This window comes from Netta rufina (assembly GCF_964035555.1).
Source record: "Netta rufina genome assembly, chromosome: W".
Classification (NCBI taxonomy): Eukaryota; Metazoa; Chordata; class Aves; order Anseriformes; family Anatidae; genus Netta; species Netta rufina.
Genome location: NC_140139.1, coordinates 16,971,706 through 16,992,085, shown reverse-complemented (window position 1 = coordinate 16,992,085; position 20,380 = coordinate 16,971,706). Strand labels below are relative to the sequence as shown.

Genomic DNA, 20,380 nt, shown 5'->3' with positions numbered 1-20,380 from the left:
TTGTTCAGCCTGGAGAAAAGGAGGCTCAGGGGCAACCTTATTGCTCTCTACAGGTACCTTAAGAGAGGCTGTAGTGAGGTGGGGGTTGGTCTGTTCTCCCACATGCCTGGTGACAGGACGAGGGGGAATGGGCTTAAGTTGCGCCAGGGGATGTTTAGGTTGGATGTTAGGAAGAACTTCTATACCGAAAGGGTTGTTAGACATTGGAACGGGCTGCCCAGGGAAGTGGTGGAGTCACCATCCCTGGAGGTCTTTAAAAGACGTTTAGATGTAGAGCTTAGGGATATGGTTTAGTGGAGGACTGTTAGTGTTAGGTCAGAGGTTGGACGCAATGATCTTGAGGTCTCTTCCAACCTAGAAATTCTGTGATTCTGTGATTAAATAAACATTTTCCAGAACCACAGAATTACTGCCTGAAATTTTAAGTCACCATCAAGAAATAAAAGCATTTTTCTCTAGTTAATGCAAGAAAAAAAAAAAAGAAAAAAAATTGGTACTATAGTCTTTGTCAAAATACATTTATTTCCTGGCTGCTTTAATCTTTTTTTCCTCTTCTTTCAGGAGTGACAGTTCATTCAGGTTCTTTGTGTTCTTCTTTGTATATATCTGTCAGTTTGCTGTACATGTACTTCAAGCTGCAGGATTTCAAAGATGGGGAAACTGGTGAGTATTCTCTTTTCTGTAGTATTGTGCTGTCTGTTTAAGACCAAAAAAAATCAACAAACTAAAAGTAATTAAAATTATGGCTGTAGTAGTCAGCTGATAGCATGGAGACCTATGACTGGCAGTACTATATCTGGGTATGGACATTTTGTTGCTAATCTCCAAACATACATAAGGCAGACAAAATGGAACTGGAGTGTAAGGAAAAAGCACATTTTATTATTTCTTCTCTCTAATTCAATTTTTTAATTTTTCATAGATACTTTGATTGACATGAAAAAATATAATTTTAGAGGGCCAACTCTCTAAGTATGTGGAATGTGCTTTTAAGGATACTTGGGAAAGGGGTATGAAAAGTAGCCAGTTGATCAGAAGATGCTATTTGCAATTTGGATTTTGGAGATTTGTGGTAGAGTACAGTTGGACATAGAAAATATCAAAGCAATTTAAAAAAGATGCAGGAAAAGCATAAGGTTATTTGGATGTACAGAAACTTTTTCTTCTTTTCATTGGGAGAATCATTTCCATCTTAATGTTTTAATTTTTTTAAGGCAACCTGCTTTTTGTGATTTCAAGTATGATGTACGTTTTGTTGGTGTTTCAATTTTGAAGAATGGGGAAATGTTTAAAATAGAAAATGATAAAGCCATCTTTTCTATTTCTCAGACTATCCTCTCTACTTAAAAAAAAAAAAAAAAGTATTATATTAAACCCAACTGAGAAAGTATGTGTGAGAAAGTATGTGTAGATACAATTAAATGAGTCTTCCCACACAGAGGCTGCATGTGTATGGCATGTTTTATTTTTAAAGAAGTTAGAAGCTAGCTTTTTAGGGACATTTTATCTTCCACAAAAACATGTACTCTTTAATTAGTCTGAAATGACATGACCAAAAAAAGGTTGATGAGCAACTCTAATTTCTCTCTTAATTTCTTCTCAACTATGCTCAAGGAAAATCATCTTATATTTGCTAGTTTTCCTTATAGTTTCATTGCATGCACTGGGAAAATAGAAACTAAGCTTTTTAAAATATATTATAAACGGGAATATGCTCATTTGTAATTTTCATGAAATTTTCTTCAAAAATATTCAAAGTTGAGCAAAACCAGGATGTTATAAATCTTCCCTTGATGTCGATACCTGTGGTTTAATAGTTCTTGTGCTGTGCCAATAAAATTGATCTTGTCTTTTTCCTTCAGTGGGTGGATTTCATCTCTTACTGGTCTTAATAAGAGTATCCCCGTTGGCATTATGATGATAATTATAGCTGCACTTTTCACAGCATCTGCTGTGATCTCATTAGTTATGTTTAAAAAGGTAAGTTATTCGTTACGCTCTTCTATTTCCTATGTTTAATATGGATTTTTCTTTCCTACTTGAGAGAGGAAGTCTTTCACAAAGTAACGGGGATTATTTATATTCTTGGGAGTCTGCCTTATATATTAACAATTGTGCTTCTATAGTACTTTCTTGATTATACTGTCATGGAATTATGAAAAACTGTTTTTACAATATACTTATTTTCTGCAAACTAGAACAGAATAGTATAGTTCAGTTGGAAGGGTGCCTACAAAGACCATCAAATCCAACTGCCTGACCTCGTCAGGGCTAACCAAAAGTTAAAGTGTATTATTAAGGGCATTATCGAAATGCCTCATTAACACTGACAGAAATGGGGTATCCACCATCTCTCTAAGAAGCCTGTTCCAGCGTTTGACCACCTTCACAGTAAAGATTTTTTCCTAACGTCCAGTCTGAACCTCCCCTAGCGCAGCTTTGTGCCATTCCCATGAATTATATCATTGTTTACCAGGGAGAAGAGAATGACACCTCCCTTTCCAATCCCCCTCTTCAGGAAGTTATATAGAGTTATATAATGAGGTTGCCTCTTAGCCTCCTTTTCTCCAGACTAGACAAAGCAAATGTCCTCAGCCTCTCATCATAGGACGTGCCTTCTAGCCCTTTTACCAGCTTTGTCGCCCTCCTCTGGACACTTTCAAAGACCGTAACATCCTTTTTATATTGTGGAGATCAGAACTACATGCAATATTCAAGGTGAGGCTATACAAACGCTAAATATAATGGGAGAATGACCTCTTGACCAGCTGTCTGTGCTGTGTTTAATGCATCCAAAAATGGGGTTTGCCCTCTTGGCTGCCAGGGCACACTGCTGACTCATGTTAAGCCTACTGTTGACCAGAACCCCAAGGTCCATTTCCGCATGGCTGCTCTCTAGCCGCTTGTCTCCCAGTCTGTACCTGTGTCCAGCATTAGTCCATCCCAGGTTCAGAACCAGTCATTTTTCTTTGTTGAATTTCATGCTGTTGCTGACTGTCCAATGCTCCAATCTATCTAGATCCTTCTGCAATGTCTCTTGTCCCTCCAGGGAGTCAACATCACCTCCCCATTTAGTATCATCAACAAACTTGCTGAGGATGCATTCCACTGCATTCAGACAGTTGATAAAAATATTGAACAGGACTGGCCCTAGAACTGAGCCCTGGGGAACACCGCTAGTGACTGGCCGCCAGTCAGATGTAGCCCCATTCACTACAACCCTTTGAGTCCTACCATTCAGCAAGTTCATCACCCAGTATTGCATGTACCTGTTTTTCCTCACAGCTGGACAATTTGTCCAGCAGAATTCTGTGAGGGATGATATCAAAGGCCTTGCTAAAATCCAGAAAGATTACATACAACACCTTCCATTCATCGACTAAGGAGGAGACCTTATGTGGTAGTTTTACCCTGCTGGGCAGCCAAACTCCACCACAACTGCTCTTTCACTCCCCCTCCTCCTCCTCAGAAGAGGGGGAGAAGAAAGTATGCTAGCAAAAAAAAACCACAACCTTATGAGTTCAAATAAGGATAATTTAATTAAAGGGGAAAGAAAGAAAGAAAAAGAAAGCAAAGGTTGTGTGGAAGCACAGAAGGAATTAAAAATAAATTATTCTCTACTTCATCAGTGAGTGATGTTTGGCCAAGTCCTGGGAAGCAGGGCCTCAATAAATGTAGCAGTGGTTTGAGAGGACAGATGTCTTCCTAATGAGACCCACCTCCTTCTCCTTTCCCTTTCACAGCTTTTATTGCTGAGTGTAACATCATATGGTATGGATATCCCTTTGGTCAGTTTAGGTCAGCTGCCTTGGTGATGTCCCCTCACCACTTCTTTCCCATCCCCAGCCTACTGGCTTTGAGAGGACTTGGAGAGTGTCTTGATGCCGTGCCAGCACTGCTCAGCAATAGACAAAACACTGGTGTAATATCAGGGCTGTTCTAGCCACAAGTGCAGAGCGCAACACTATATGGGCCGCTGCAGGGATAGTTAACTCCATTCCAGCCAAACCCAGTACAGTTATCACAACTATTTTCAACCTAACTCCAAAACACAGCGCCATACCAGCCACTAGGAAGAAAATTAATTCTATCCCAGCCGAAACCCACACCACCTTCCGCTTCCCTACGTGCACTACAAGGACTTTGGCTCCTCCCAGTGTGTGTAGGGGTTTTTTTTCAGCAGGACTGGGATGGTTGCCAGGGAAGGTTTAGGTTGGATATTAGGAAGAACTTCTTTACCGAAAGGATTGTTAGGCATTGGAATGGGCTGCCCAAGGAAGTGGTTGAGTCACCATCCCTGAAGGTCTTTAAAAGATGTTTAGATGTAGCACTTAGTGATATGGTTTAGTGGAGGACTTGTTAGTGTTAGGTCAGAGGTTGGACTAGGTGATCTTGGAGGTCTCTTCCAACCTAGATGATTCTGTGATTCTGTGATCCTCTGGTGTTAACTACCCGAGTGGCTTCTGCTAAATTCATGTCCCAGTGTTTCCAAGTCCTAGCACCCAATACCCATAGCATAGTCTTTCACAGTCCATTGTATCTCTCAGCCTTCCCAAAGGCTTGTGGGTGACAGGGGATGTGATACATCCACTCAATACCATGCCTCTTGGCCCAAGAGTTTACAAGATCATTTTCAAAGTGACTCCCATTGTCTGACTCGATTCTCTCTGGTGTACCATGATGCCACAGTACTTGCCTTGCCAGGCCCAAGATGGTGTTTCAAGCAATAGCATGGTTTACTGGGTATGTTTCCAGCCACCCAGTAGTTCCCTCTACCATGGTGAGTATGTAGTGCTTGCCTTGGTGGGTTTGTGGGAGTGGTCCAATATAGTCACCAGGCCTCATCATATCAAAATCCTAGAAACCGTCCCATATTCCCCTCATGGCTCACTTGAACACTGCACAGGTTTCATACTCATGGGTAACCTCTATGATGACCTTATTGGTCAGGTCCACCCCTCGATGATGACCCAACTATATGTGGCTGTCGTAGTTTTACTCGGGTGGGCAGCCGAGCTCCACCACAATTTCTCTCTCACTCCCCTTCCTCAAAGGGAAATGAGGAGAAAAAATATGATGCAAAGGGCTCAAGGTTTGAGATAAGGACGGGGAGATCGTTCAACAATTATCGTGATGGGAAAAACAGACTCAACATAAGGAGATATTAAGATTTATTGCCTATTACTAACAAGCTAGAGAAGTGAGAAACAGAGGAAAGAAACCAAAAGCACCTTCCCCCCCCCCCATCCACCTTCTTCCACCTCCTCCCCCCGAGCGGCGCAGGGGAACGGGGGAATGGGGGTTATGGTCAGTCTACAGCGCTTCTTCTCTGCTGCTCCTTCTCGGTCACTTTCGTCCCCTGTGCTGTGGGGTCCCACCCACGGGATACAGTCCTTGATGAACTGATCTGGCGTGGGTTCCCCACAGGCAGCAGCTCTTCCAGAACTGCTCCAGATATGGGTCCGTACCACGGGGTCCATCCCTCAGGAGAAAACTGCTCCAACCTGGCTCCCCCACAGGCAGCAGCTCCTGCCAGGTCACCTGCTCCTGCGTGGTCTCCTCTCCACGGGCTACAGGTCCAACCCAGAACCGGTGAGGGTCCTCCACAGGCCGCAGTCTCCGTTGGTGCAGGTCCACCTGCTCCACCGGAGCATAAAGCCGCTATGCTAAAAGCCCACCAGTACCCTTTTCGGTCCTTGAAATATCCTCTCCTGAGACAGTCCATGCCAAGGATGCATGGAGCATCCAGGCCAGTCACAATATGGTGCTTTTGCTACAAACACCCAGCAACTTTCATGTCTTAATGCCGTGAGAACAAGCAGTCCCAGACAGCAAGGCTATCCTGAATCACCCTTCTTTGTTCCTTCTATACTCTTTACATTCCTCCTGGCCTCATTGTTAAAAGTCTGATGTTATCACCAACCATGGGGCTTGTTGACCCCTTTGGCCACACTCCCACAAGGACTCCCAAGTCCTTCTCTGAAGGGCAGCTCTTATGTTCTTCTTCTCCCAGTCTACATAAATACCTGGGATTGCCCCAGTCCAAGTGCAACACCTTGCACTTGGCCGTGTTGAACCTCGTTAAGTTCTTATGGGCCCACTTCTCCAGCCTGTCCAGGTCCCTCTGGATGGCATCCCCTCCCTCTGTTCTATCAACTGAACTGCTCATCTTGGTGTCATCTGCAGACTTGCTGAGTGTGCACTCAATTTCGTCGTCTGTCATTGATAAAGATGTTGAAGAGCAAAACAGTTACCTGTTGGGATCCCCTTGTCACCCCATAAATACAGATGGGTTCTGCCCCTTTATAGCTTGATGGCATTACAGTACACTGTGCACCTGTGTCTACTAAAGCCTTATACTTCTGTGTGTCTGAGGTGCCAGGCCATCTAATCCACTCAGTCCAATAAACCCGATTGTCCCTTTCCTCCGCCTGGCTGGAGGCAGGGCTCCTCTAGTCCTCGTCATAGTATTAATTACTGTGTCTTGGGGACTGTCCACTGGAGACTGGAGCAGCAAGTTTTTCAGACACCCCCCCCCCCGCTTTTGTGACTGTTTTTCCTTGCAACTCATGTACCAGTGCCTCTAGGGTCAAGGTAGATATTCCATCCCATTGTCTCATGTCCTTTCCATGGTCACGTAAGTAAAACCACAGGGTGGCATGTGGTGTGTACCCCATATCTTCTTCCTTAAACAGAAGGACACTTAATCCTGATAGCTGAGAGACTGGTTCGTAAACGTGGGAAGGAAGATAAATTCTCTCTAAGTTGGTGGATCTCTTCAGAAAGTTTCTCCAAAGCATTCTTTTTGAGTTCGTGGAACTACTGAGAAAGTTTTTCCACAGCCAAGACGCAGGCCTGTAGGAAAGAGGAGAGACTTCATACTGCCAGAGTTGTTTAGTCAATTCATTCACTGTGGGTTCCTCACGGTCTTTCCAGGTCATTACTGCCAATGAGCTGGCATATGATGATGGTGCACTCCATACAAACATCCGCCACATGGGTCATGTACACTTGACTTCATTTGGATCTGTGGATATCTGTTCGTTGTCTAGGTCCCTATAAACCATCTCCAGCATGGCTAATTCCCTCAGGTACTGGATTCCCTTCTCCATAGTGGTCCACTTGCCTGGTAGACATACAAGTTCTTCCTCGAAGGAATACCTTTCCTTCACAGCTGACAGGAGATGCCTCCAGAGGCTGAAGTGTGCTGAAGAGTGCTGGATACCAGCCTCCTGGTTTCCCTGCCCTCTCATTCCAGACTATTTGCTCCGCTGTTCCAGCACCGGACTAGCCAGGTGACAAGGTGCTCACCTAGATGATGACTGAAATCTTTTTGCATATTCCATAGCTCACGCTGCTATAGACCTCAGGTAGTTATTGATGCTCTTATGATATCTTCCTCTTCATCTTCCCGTTCATCTGATGGCCCAGTGATTTCAGAGTAGCCTATCTCATCTTCTTCCTCCCCAGTCTGAGTAGGAGTTCCTCTGCTTTCTAAGCAACCTGACTCATCCATTGCTTCATCTTGGATACAGGGGCAACTGACACTGGTACAGTCTGTTTCCCTGGCCTAACCTTGGGGCCTGTTACACAAGTTGTAACAGCTGCAGGGCCCATCACAGGGGTTGGAATGACCACTCGGCCCATCACAAGGTTGTGGGTAGCTGCCAGGGTTGGAGCTGCTGCAGGGTCCGTCACAGGGCTTGGAGTGGCCAGTGGGTTTGGGGTGGCCACAGGGACTTAGGGTGGATGCAGGATCTGTCACTAGGGTTATAGTGGCATCAATTGCAGCTCCGTAAGCATAGGACAAGCCCCAGCACGTTGCAGTGATTTGTGTACCTGTTGTGGTTTAACCTGGCCAGCAGCTAAGCACCACAGCCCACCCTCCCCCCTCCCTCTCTGGTATGGGGGAGAGAATCAGAAAAATATGAAAGCCTGTGGGTTGAGATAGAGACAGTTTATTAAGACAGAAAATAAAGGAAAATAATAAAAATAATTATAATAGTACTACTACTAATAATGTGTACAAAACCAGTGATGCACAGTGCAATTGCTCACCACCCGATGACGGATGCCCAGCCTATCCCCAAAAAGAGGTCCCCCCACCCCAACCAGCCCCCCCATATTAATTGTTCCACATGACATCAGATGATACGGAATACCCTTTTGGCCAGTTTGGGTCAGCTGTCCTGGTTCTGTCCCCTCCCAGCTCCTGCTGCACCCCTAGCCTGCCCGCTTGCAGGACAGAGCGAGAGGCTGAAAAGTCCTTGGCTTAGTGTAAGCACTGCTCTGGAACAACTAAAACATCAGTGTGTTATCAACATTATTCTAATCCTAACACAGCACCATACCAGCTATTAGGAGGAAAATTAACTCTATCCTAGCCGAAACCAGGACAATATGTACACCAGGTTGTATACAAATTGAGACAGAAGACACTTTTTCAAGCTGTGTTATGCTAAGGATGCAGCCTGTTTGTGTATTTAAATATGTTGTTTCAGGCAGTAGGTCCAGCACACATTTTAGTAAAGACCTATGAGATCCCTGTGAAATTGCAAAGTTACAGGTATTGCTACAGTCAAACTGTGTTTGCATCAGGGCAATTAAAAGTTGTAGGATTTGTGGAAAAGAAGTCTGTTTACTCATTTCTGGATCCTCCCAAACATATAAGCAAGCCAGATTTCCCCATCATGCAGTTCTGCTTTGTGTTTGAGACTTTGCTATTACTCTATCAAGATATGGAAGGCTAAGCATACTTTTTCCACTGCTTTCCCACCTCCCTAGGTACATGGTCTCTACCGCACAACTGGTGCTAGTTTCGAGAAAGCACAGCAAGAGTTTGCAACAGGAATGATGTCCAATAAAACTGTACAAACTGCTGCAGCCAACGCCGCCTCAACAGCAGCAACCAGTGCAGCTCAAAATGCATTCAAGGGTAACCAAATGTAGAGAAATATAACAAGTGATTATCTTTCTCTTTTGTTGTACTTAATTTTCCAGGCAATTATATTCCCTAAAAACTTAGATCAAAATACACACAGCATATCTGTCTCTTCTTCAAAGATAGCCACTCTTTGCCCTGTTGCATTCTAGAATATAAAACTTTCCATATTTTATGGAGGATAAATAATTTAAACAGTTGGACTGAGAATGAATTATGGTATTTAATAATCAAGTAAATATAGTAGGAATTTGGATTTTTTTTTAGTGGTTCACTACAGTATTGTTTTAAACTTCAGGAAAGCACTTTGGATCAATCATTTTTGTTTCTAAGAACTGATTTCCCTATTTCTACTATAAGAAGTGGGGTAGACTGAAAGATGTAGCAAGTTAGGTTTGGCTAATGCTTTTGATATATACCAGTAAGTTTGCATGAATACTGTTATCTGATCATGTTTAAATAGTGTCTTGGTCCAGAATTTCCCTGTGCCATTCTATAATTATAACATTTGTTTGCATCTCTTTTCATGAAGCATTCTCTACATGGGAGAAATGACCAGGGTGCATAATAAGTCTCTGTAATAGAATGTATAATGCAGTGTACAGTTTAAGGAAGTTGAAACTGATGGTTTCAATCACAGAGCTAAATGAGTATAGATTTGCTATTTTTAATTTCAGTATTCATGTCTCGGGGCCATAATTTTTCTGAAAAAAAACAAACACAATATTGACCTTGAGAACACTGGTTTCTTGCCCCCCTACCCTCTCTTACATTAAGTGGTATTTTTATTGCGTTTGGGATTTTTGTTTATTTTTATTTTTTAAGTGCAGATTTGTGTTTAACTATGGTACTAAATCTCTAGCTCTGTCAGTTACTCTGTTTATCGCTTGTCCAAAAATCTAAATATACAGTATTCAATTTTTAACAGGAATATTGCCTAAAATCAAGCTTTTTAAGCAATGACATTTAACAGATACTTGAATTCATTTTAATGTAACTCAGCCAGCTCTGTGATTTAATTTAAGCTGGAAAAAAAGCTTTTAAAATATTTTGAATTGAAGAAGTAAGAAATCTTCATCTTTCACACAGTTAAATTTTAATTTATTGATCTGGAGTCCTAAGAGGTTAAATTGGTGCTGTGAAACTGAACAATCCATAATGGTGCATACCATCATAATATTCTAGAATTTAATCTGGTTTTACTATATAAACTGATGTTTCTCTCCTTTCAAGGATATTTGATATTCTTGGATTGACTTGTGAGTCTTATTCATAATACTTGGGCTGTTTTTTTAAACTCTATTTTAGAAAATTAAAACAGGAAGGACCACATTCCACAAACTGTAGAAATATACACTGTAGCTGAAATGAATTTGTAGTGTCATGCGTTGAATACACTGATTTAAACCTTATAAGTGATATTCAAGATTTTTGTTTAAACCAGAAATCTCTGACAATTTGCAGCCCAAAAGTGAATGAGAAATTTAGTTTTGACAACAAAAGGCTGATGTCTGTTAAAATATTTTATACCTGTGTTATAAATGGCTCAGGATTCAAATTAGGATTAAATAAAAAAATAGGATTTATTGAAAGAATATAAAGGAATAGAGGTAAGCAAACAGCGCTGGGTGCACCGGGAGTCTCCGCTCCACCAGGACGCACACCAGTTACATCAAGCAGCTGATTTTTATGCTCCTAGACTAATACATATTCATTACTACTTCTAAAAAAATAGATTATTAAAATTAGCTTCCGGGGTGCAGTCCCTCCTACTGGAGCATGCGCAGTCTCCTCTGGGGTCTCTTCTGGGGGTCTCTAGGGGTCTTCCGTGCTGAAGGCTCGCAGTCTTCCTCTTCCCCTTTGTACTTACTGGGCACCATCCCAAGTTTACAGAACACCTTCTTCAAAACACCTTCTTCAAATCTTGTCTCCCAGCCGCTTTTCAGCTTCTTTCTCGGCCCCCCCCTAACCAGATACCAAAGATCCACATAGTATCCCATAACAGTCACTAGTTGTTATCAGTTGTTCTGAAACTCCCAGACACACGGGTAATTAAAACATTCTTCCCCAGCCATTCACAGACACATCTATAGCAGTGTTAGAAATAGAAGTCCGGAATAACAAAAGCAAACAGGTTCATAAATTTAAGAAGTGATAAATTGGCTAGAATGAGGAATGAGGGGGAGACTGGGACACACTGCAGCTGTGGTTCAAGCATTGAATTGCCAGTGCAGGGCCCAGAGGCAGACAGGATTCAAACATTTCAAACAGAATTGTTCTTTATGGACACGAATTGTTAAAACATTCCTCACACCTGACTAAAACTAGGTTTTACAGTCTCTTATTAATTAGCCAGAGTATGGCACCCACTTAAGTTGTCATTTTGTAGCATTGTGGCAAATTGAGTACAAAGTATGAAGTTTAAACACTGGAATGTTGTTGATCTGTAATTTAGGAGTTGGTTTTATTTATCTGAGGGATGTTTGCATTTTTTATAAATTACTTAAACAATGTAAACAATGTAAACAATTATGTAAACAATGCTCTACAATCATGGTGAATGTCATGGTTCTGTACAAATTCACTTCTGTCCTTCCGTTGCATGTCTGAGTAGTTCTAAAGTTATGTATATTTCTTGTATTAACACAGTATCATAGAATAAAAATATATATTTTTTTTTCCTGGATGCTTGCTCTATATAGTTTTAAACAATATAAGGATTTTTCTTTTAAAGGTCAGGATAACATGCAGGGTGGCTGATCTATGGAAAAGTCTCACTTGGTTTTTATAATTCTGTATAAAAATGCTGCAGTTCTGCTGAAATGGGAAAGTAAAATGTCCACTGTCAAAATAATGCATTAGGGTCATAAGAATTACTCAAATATTAAGAAGAAAATTCTTAAATGCTTGCAGCCCACTTACTTGTGCTATAAAGTTAGAGGGCTAAAATCTAAATAAGTTCTGTCATTACTGAATGAAATTCTTCAGGTATTAAGTGAATCTTAAAATATTATTGAAAGTAAAATGAAGTTATTGAAAACAGCATTGGTTTGGTACTGTTTATTTTCCAAATTTCTGCCTATTGACATGACACTGCTGTGTCAGTTGTGTCACTTTGTATCCTGTTGTATCACTGCTGTGTCTTGCTTTTTCTTTCACTATCAATCTGTTGATTTTTTTTTTTCATGTAATATCAACTGTAATGTCTGCTATCTAGTGCTGAATTTATTACCGGGTTTTCTTTGAACAGAAAAATTAGTTCAGCTAGACCACTGTGGTGTAGTTAACGTTTGCAAATGCACAATACAGAGAATACTGTTCTGAGATATAGTTGGGATTAGTTTGGGAGATAGCAGATGTGTGTTTTTGAAGACACTGGCACATACATACATGCATCATTTAGTAGTGAAATTCTTCATCAACTTCATCTGCTTCTTTGTTATTTGCATATCTAGTGTGGTAGTGGCAACAGACTAAAGGAGCAGTTTTTAAACTTTATCGTACTGCACAACTGTGCTTACCATTTACAAGAATAATCATGTTTTATGATTAGAATTACTACATAATTTAAGTGCTGTTGTGGGGAGATGATAATTCCTCTGGTTTGCTCAGGCTAGTTTACCTCAGGAATTTGAAAGCGCTAAATTGGGAAAACAAGCACACACAGAAAACAGCAGCTCAGAATGTCATCTATTTGAAGATACTGTATATTCAAAGAAAACGCATATATCTGAAAACAAGCTTTCAGTGAATCACAGGAGCAAGACTACTTTATATTCCTGTCCCTCTGACATTAATAATATGTATTCACTTTCTCATTGCATCACCATTCTAAACCTAGCTAGAGCTGGGGGAAGAAGTTACACAGAAATCTATAGTAATTCACACATTTTAAGAATGAAACTCTACATTTACTATTTCCATTCACCTCTTTGAAAAAAGGAGACAATGCTTTTAGCTATACAAATAAATACTTGGAAAATTTTCAGTAGTATTTTGTATTCGTAGAATAACTGCTATATATATAGCATATATATAGCAGTTATTCTGCTATATATAAGGAGAGTTGCACTCTCCTTACTGGTAAGCAATCGTGTCTCATCTGTTTGTGGTGCTTGGTCAGTGGCAAAAAGAAAAGGGGGAGAGTAAGGGGGCGACAAAGACGGAAACAGTATCAGGAGGATGCCACTGACATTAACAGCACGGGTAGAATGGCATAAATGAAGCAGGTGATAGTAAGGGTGTAATGATAGGGAAGCATTTTCGAGTTCTGGAATGGATTTTCCTACCGATTCAGCCAAAAACGAGTGTTCAGACACGGGCAGAAGCTGTCACAGAGTTAGTACGTAAGGGTCCGCTCAGCGGGCAGGAACCAGGAGATATTAGTCTGTCGATGACTCAGGATCATTTGGAATGGTGTTTACAGCAATCCATTCCACTACAGGAAGCTGTGTTAGGTTATCCAGGATAACTACATTCCCGAACTGCAAAGGGGCCTCTCTGGCAAGTTATAAGATCATATAAATGGCAGGTAGTACCACGGCTTTTAGCCCAACCAGTGATGGGTCGCACCATATACACTGATGCAGGTGCAGCAAGTAAGAAGGCTGTGTGTGTGGTACGAGAATGGAAGTTGGGAGAAATACATAATTCCGGAGGAGATAAGGGATTCATTACAAACATTGGAACTGTCTGCAGCTGTTTGGGCTTGTCAATGCTGGATGCATGAGCTGATTAATATCGTCTCAGACTCTCTGTATGTTGTCAACGTGGTAAAATGGATAGAGGATGCCTTGATACGGCAAACTAAGAGGGACAGATTGTTGTCATTATTTCTGCAGCTGCAAGATGCCATTCAGGGGAGAACTGCACCTTACTGTGTTATCCATATATGTAGTCATCAGTTCTCGATTGGGTTAGCAGAAGGTAATGCACAGGCAGACAAGTTAGTGAGTATAGTCACAGCGGGGCCTGAGAGTGGTTTTGCAAATGCGCAAGTGTCGCACGAAATGTTCCATCAGAATGCAAAGGGTCTTCGGAGAATGCTTGGATTTACTTGGACAGAGGTGAAAGGAATAGTAAGAGCGTGCCCTTCCTGTAGTCGACATGGACCAGGGTTAGGTTTGGGTACCACGAGGTGTTAAGGCACTTGAGGTATGGCAAATGGATGTAATGCATGTACTGGAATTTGGTACTAAAAGATATGTGCGTGTGAGTATTGATACTTTTTCAAGATTCATAGGGCGCAGGGGGGAAAAAAAGCACACCTTGCGTGTAGACATCTGACGGTGTGTTTTGCAGTTATGGGAGTGCCACAGCAGATCAAGACGGACAATGGTCCAGCATGTGTTAGCAAAAAGGTTAGAAAATTTATGAAAATGTGGGGAGTAAAGCATATCACAGGTATTCCATATTCTCCCACGGGCCAAGTGATGGTCGAACGATCACATCAGGTTTTAAAGGAAAAATTAGTGAGATTAAAAGAAATCAAGGACATCAATGAGCGATTGTCCAAGGCATTGTTTGTCTTGAATCACTTATGTTTGACTGGTGACCGAGAAGACCCTCCTGCGAGTATTCATTTTCAAACAATAAATAGAGCAGCACCAAATGTGTTACCACAAATAAGGATGAATTACCGAGATCCTGCTACAGGAACTTGGAAAGGGCCTTACGGGTACAGAAATACAAATAACACCTGTGATTAAGATGACACTGATAGGCAGGGTTTAGGGGCTTATGGCACGGAGACAAGGGGTAACAACTATAGCGTTTGGAACAATCGTACAGCTATGGCCTTACCTCCTGATGTTTTTCTGATTTGCGGGGATAGGGACTGGCAAGGTATCCCTGCAAATGCTATCGGAGGTCCATGTTACTTAGGTAAACTTACTATATTTGCTCCTAGCTTGTCACAGTTGCGTGAGATCATCAGACATAAATGGGCATTGCTCACACCGGATTGCAAAGATAATGTTGAATTACTTGGTGTTGCAGCTAGAGCGGCATTGGCAATTTTTGTGCCAGGAGTGGCATCTGTGGCCACACTTAATAATTTAGAAAAATTGGCATGCTGGGCTGAGAAGCAAGCCAATGCCACGACAGAGATACTTGAAGAGATGTTACCAGATCAAAATAGTCTGCAACATGCGCTTTTACAGGATCGAGCTGCTATTGACTTCTTGCTTTTGACTCAAGGGCATGGGTGTGAGGATTTTGAGGGAATGTGCTGTTTGAACCTTTCTGATCATAGTGAGTCAATTCACAAATCCATTACTTTCCTGAAAGAGCACATGAGAAAGATTCAATATGATATCAGTCCTTTCTATCAATGGCTCACTGATTTGTTTGGAACGATGCATAGATGGTTACTGGGATTAATCAAAGAGGGATTAAGGGTTCTGTTTGTTGTGGTGTTAATCATCATTGCGTATTGTATTGTAATAAATGTGGTTAAAGGGTTACTTGCAAAACTGTTAATTCAGGCTTGGTTTGCTCAAAAAGAAAAAGGGGGAATTCTTGGGGGATTTTTGAAACAGCAAGGAGGCCATGACTTGCTTCAGCTGGGCAAACCAAGCTACCAGGATGACTACAAGAAGTTCCCTTGACAATGTTCTCATATCGCCCTGTTGAGGAATTAAAAAATATTGTTGCCGGCAGCTGGCTTCAAGGACAAAATCTACGTGACTGCTAATCACAAGGGGGTTGATTTCTTGCAGGTGGGGTTGTTTTCTTGCAGTTGTTTGTCTGAGTGCTTTTGACCAATAATTTTGTGCGAGACACTATCCGCCCCTGTTAAATTTAAAGTCAGGCTATTCGGGTAATAAAGGAAGAGCATGATCGGACCATGCTGGTGTCTGTCATGTTTTCGGCCGTCCTTCATGCAGCAATGCAACTGTATTGTATAATGCATAGCAAGAATTTCATATCACATACTTTTTGATCACTAAGTAGTAGTAATTGTTAAAGTCAGTTGGTATCTAAAACTAATAAAATAACAGGACTGGGCTTTTAAATGCTATTAAAGCCAACTTGCTCTGGCTCAACATACTTAATATGTTTGAATTAACGTAGTCACACTGTGAGAAACAAAGTTGGGTTGGGAAAAACTCAAGAGTGCAGTACGTAAATTGGTGCAAAAAGAATAATAGGAGTGTCATGGTTCCGCTTGAGTGGGCAGCTGAGCTCCACCACAGCCGCTCTCTCACTCCCCTTCCTCAAAGAGGAATGGGGAGAAAATATGCTGAAAAGGGCTCAAAGGTTGAGATAAGGATGAGAAGATCACGCAGTAATTACTGTAACGGGCAAAACAGACTCGGCATAGGGAGATAGTAAGATTTATTGCTTATTACTAACAAGCTAGAGAAGTGAGAAACAGAGGAAAGAAACCAAAAGCACCTTCCACCCCCCCATCCACCCTCTTCCACCTCCTCCCCCCGAGCGGCGCAGGGGAACGGGGGAATGGGGGTTATGGTCAGTCTACAGCGCTTCTTCTCTGCTGCTCCTTCTCGGTCACTTTCGTCCCCTGTGCTGTGGGGTCCCACCCACGGGATACAGTCCTTGATGAACTGATCTGGCGTGGGTTCCCCACAGGCAGCAGCTCTTCCAGAACTGCTCCAGATATGGGTCCGTACCATGGGGTCCATCCCTCAGGAGAAAACTGCTCCAACCTGGCTCCCCCACAGGCAGCAGCTCCTGCCAGGTCACCTGCTCCTGCGTGGTCTCCTCTCCACGGGCTACAGGTCTGGCCCGGAATCTTCTCTGGCAGGGGTCTTCCACAGGTGGCAGTCTCCGTTGGTGCAGGGCCACCTGCTCCACCATGGTCTCCTCCACGGGCTGCAGTGTGGAACCCTGCTCCACCATGATACTCCATGGGCTGCAGGGGGACATCCTGCTTCACCATGGTCCTCACCACAGGCCGCAGGGGACTTCTGCTCTGGTGCCTGGAGCACCTCTCCCCCTCCTTCTTCACTGACCTTGGTGCCTTCAAGGCTGTTCCTCACTCCTCTCACTCTCCCGGCTGCTGTGTGGCGCAGCGTTTTTTTCCCTGTCTTAAATATGCTCTCACAGAGGTGCAAAACAACATCGCTTATTGGCTCGCCTCTGGTCAGCAGTGGGGCCCATACCAAACATGGGGAAACTTCTAGATCCTTCTCACAGAAACCACCCCTATGGCCCCCTGCTACCAAAACCTTGCCATGTAAACCCACTACAAGGAGTAAGAAAAGAAAAGGGGGGAATTGTGAGAAACTAAGTTGTGTTTTTGCAGTAGAAAACTAATTTTCTGTATTCAAAGGTAGTTGCGTAGTCATAATAAGGAGAAATGCTAAGTAGATAAGTGGACAGTAGAAGGCCTCACTGTTCCAAAATAAGGTAGAAGCTTAAGAAAAGCAGGATGAGCAGTGTGAGAACAGTAAAACAAAGATCACAAGTTCTCAAAACATAAGAAAGGAGAAATTAAAGGGTTGAAAAAAAGAAAAATTGTACATATATGGTATAGAGGAGCGTCGAGTAGCTTGTGAACCTGTAGTACTCAGCCAATGAGTAAACAGGGGATGTGATCAGATGTAGGGTAATAGGGAATAAACTGTTATGATTTGTTTACTAAAATGTGCTCCTAATTGACAGGACGCCCGCCATTGCAATCACAAATAAAATAGCTTCACAGAAGCTCTTGTCTGAAGAAAATTATTTGAGATTTTTCTCACAGTTTGGGGGCTCGTCTAGGATCTTGTCGCCTTCTGAAGATTTCTTGTCACCACAGACAGGAAGGTGCACCCCAGTGATTTCAGTGTTCCTGTTGGGGGTGGTGGGTTGTCTCGGTACGGCCGGCAAAAGACCAAGACTGTTAATTTGAAGACAGGCTCTGTGAAGCTCTGGGAAGAAGGGAGGCCAGCACTGCCATACACAGACACAGCCCAGAGATAGCTCAGCCCAGATCGGGAACAGGCACTGGGATTACTGCTGATAACCCGGACCGGGAAGCTGTGCACGGACCGAGGTAAGGGAAACTTTACTATATCTTGCCTTGGGTTGGGTTCAGGGTGGCTCTTTTGTGAAGAACGTTTAGTGCGAAGCCAGTGTGGAGTCCCGATCAGAGAGGTTCTGTAGTCCTGCGAAGGGATGAACGAAGTCCCCTTGGCTGGAGAGGGACGAAGCAAAAGAGACAGGAGAGGAGTGAAAGAGTCTCGGGGGGTTTGGGCCCTTAGGTATACGGTACCCCGAGCACAGTGAAGTGAGGTGCTCGGCAGTACACCCCACCTCTGTCGTAATCCTAGGTGAAGGCGTGTGGTACCCTGTGGGTGGTAAAGTCCACAGCAGCACGTCAGGAAGAGCTGGAGATTAAAGGTTCCAAGAGTCAGCAGGGTGGGGTTGGAGATCCCGGGATTGTGCCTAAAGATAGCCCTTTGGAGATAATGATAAGGATTTGGAAAAACAACCCAAGTCAATAAAAGGAACTTCAGTATTTTGGCAAAAATATGGGTCTGATGAAAATTCAGGCTTGAAATTTATATGTAAACAATAAGGTTCCATTTTCAGAGGAGGAATCAAGTTATGCTCCCTATAATCCTGATATTGCACTGAAGGCAGTGGCAGGTGCTCCAGGAGGGGAGACAAGGACTGCAATTGATGCTGTCCCTGAAGAAGTTTTGCCAGGGAGTGTGGAGCAGCAGGAGTGGAGGCGGGGGGGTCTTGGGGGGCCAGGTGCAGGGCTGATGCGGGGCTGGTGCCACTCCCCCCTTACCAGCAGAGAGGTTAGAAGTTTTAGGAAGGAAATGAAGTCTTTAATTGAGGGCCTAGCAGAACAGTCAAATCCGTTTCTAAGGCCTAATTTGTATTCCTAGGGGGAAAATGTCAATCTTGAGTATGTTACTCCCTGGAGAAGAATGTTTAGGAGGGGAATGATTTGCCAGGCAGCTATGCAAAAATGGGAAAGAACTAACATCCTCCAGGCCGAGAGTAATTCCAAAATTCTTACAGAGCAAAAATATCTGCTTATCTAACTGCGATAATAAGAACCCACAACACAGAAATCATGTGAGAGACTCGGGGTCAGAATTAGAAAGTACTCGGGGATGAATCCTGAGGACCCAGTAGCCCAAAGGCTCTTGGAAGTTCTTTTTGTGATTAAAACCTGGCCAGATATACAGAAAAAGCTCCAGAAGGTGGGAGGATGGAGTGAACAGTGTGGGTAGTATGAAGGTGTATGCCAGGAGGGGAAATGAGAAGGAAAAGCAGAGAGCAAAACAAATGGTATTCACAGCGTACTGGGTAGTGAGGCAGAGGTGGAGATTGAGGGCCCAGGATGGAAAGGAGACAAAGAGAGACAGAGGAATATCAGACAAGGAAAGCTACCTGTGTTGCAGCCTAAATCCTAGCAGGGACAGGCTTTGAGAAGATGTTTTAAGTGTGGCCAGTCCGGCCACTTCAAATAGGAGTATCCGAAGTGGAAGAAGGAGGAGAGATTACTGTTATAAATTCAAAATAGGGAAGTCAGGGCTTCTCAGAAAGCTAGTTCCCTGATAAATGAAAAAGCATACCTCAAGGATTCCTCAAGTGTACCTCAGTGGGGATCACTCTACAATTATCATTACGGGCAAAACAGACTTAGCATAGGAAGATTAATAAAATTTATTACCTATTGCTGATGGGCTGGAGCGGTGAGAAACAAAGAAACAAGCTGGAGGCACCTTCCCCCATCCACTGTCTTCCACCTCTTCCCTGCTCTGAGTGGCACGGGTGGTGCTTCGTTTCCACTGCTCCTTCAGGGTCACTCTTCTCCCTGCTCTGTTGTGCGGTGCCGACCTTCTTGGGCTGGTCCTGTGTGGGTTTTTCCATGGGCAGCGAAAAACGGGCTCTTGGAGAGCTGCTCTGGTGTGGGGTCCCTCACATGGTTTGCCGACCTTGCTGGGCTGTTCCTAAATGGGCTGCAGAATGGAGATCTGCTCCGCTGCAGTACACCAGGGGCTGCGGGGGTTCTGCCTTCCCCACCAGGGGCCTCTCTGTGGACCACAGGGGGCTTCGGCTCCGGCACCTGGAGCACCTCTGCACTGCACTCCCCTTCCTCTGCACTGACCTTGGTGCCTGCAGGGAGGTTTCTCACTCCTCACTCTCCCAGCTTCTGTTGTGCAGCATTTTTTTTTCCTTTTCTTGGATGTGCTGTCATAGAGATTTAAACTGCATTGCTCATGGCTTGGCTCCTGGCAGCGGTGGGCCCTTTGGAGCCGGCTGAAACTGGCCCTTATCTAACATGGGGCAGCTGCTGGATTCTTCTCACAGGGGCTACCACTACAGCCCCTTCCACTACCAGAACCTTGCCATGTGAACCCAATACACTGAGGCAGCTAGGTTTTTATACTTTACTGGCCTGTAAAGTATTAAGGCTTCCATTAACTAATGAGACCCTAAATGTGGGGGTAGAAGGGACTGGGATAACAG

The 20,380-nt window shown here is 43.3% G+C and overlaps 1 protein-coding gene across 1 annotated transcript in view; it reads left to right on the top strand.

Annotated features, from left to right (window-relative positions):
• Positions 1–8,949, top strand: part of LOC311220782 (secretory carrier-associated membrane protein 1-like) — a gene marked incomplete at its 3' end in the record, with an annotated part of 130,916 nt that extends 121,967 nt beyond the window's left edge. The window contains exons 7-9 of the mRNA XM_084304364.1: positions 562–663; positions 1,863–1,980; positions 8,785–8,949. Of these exons, the coding sequence (XP_084160490.1) occupies positions 562–663; positions 1,863–1,980; positions 8,785–8,949 (385 nt within the window). The remainder of the gene's footprint in view (positions 1–561; positions 664–1,862; positions 1,981–8,784) is intronic.
• Positions 8,950–20,380: the final 11,431 nt, after the last annotated feature.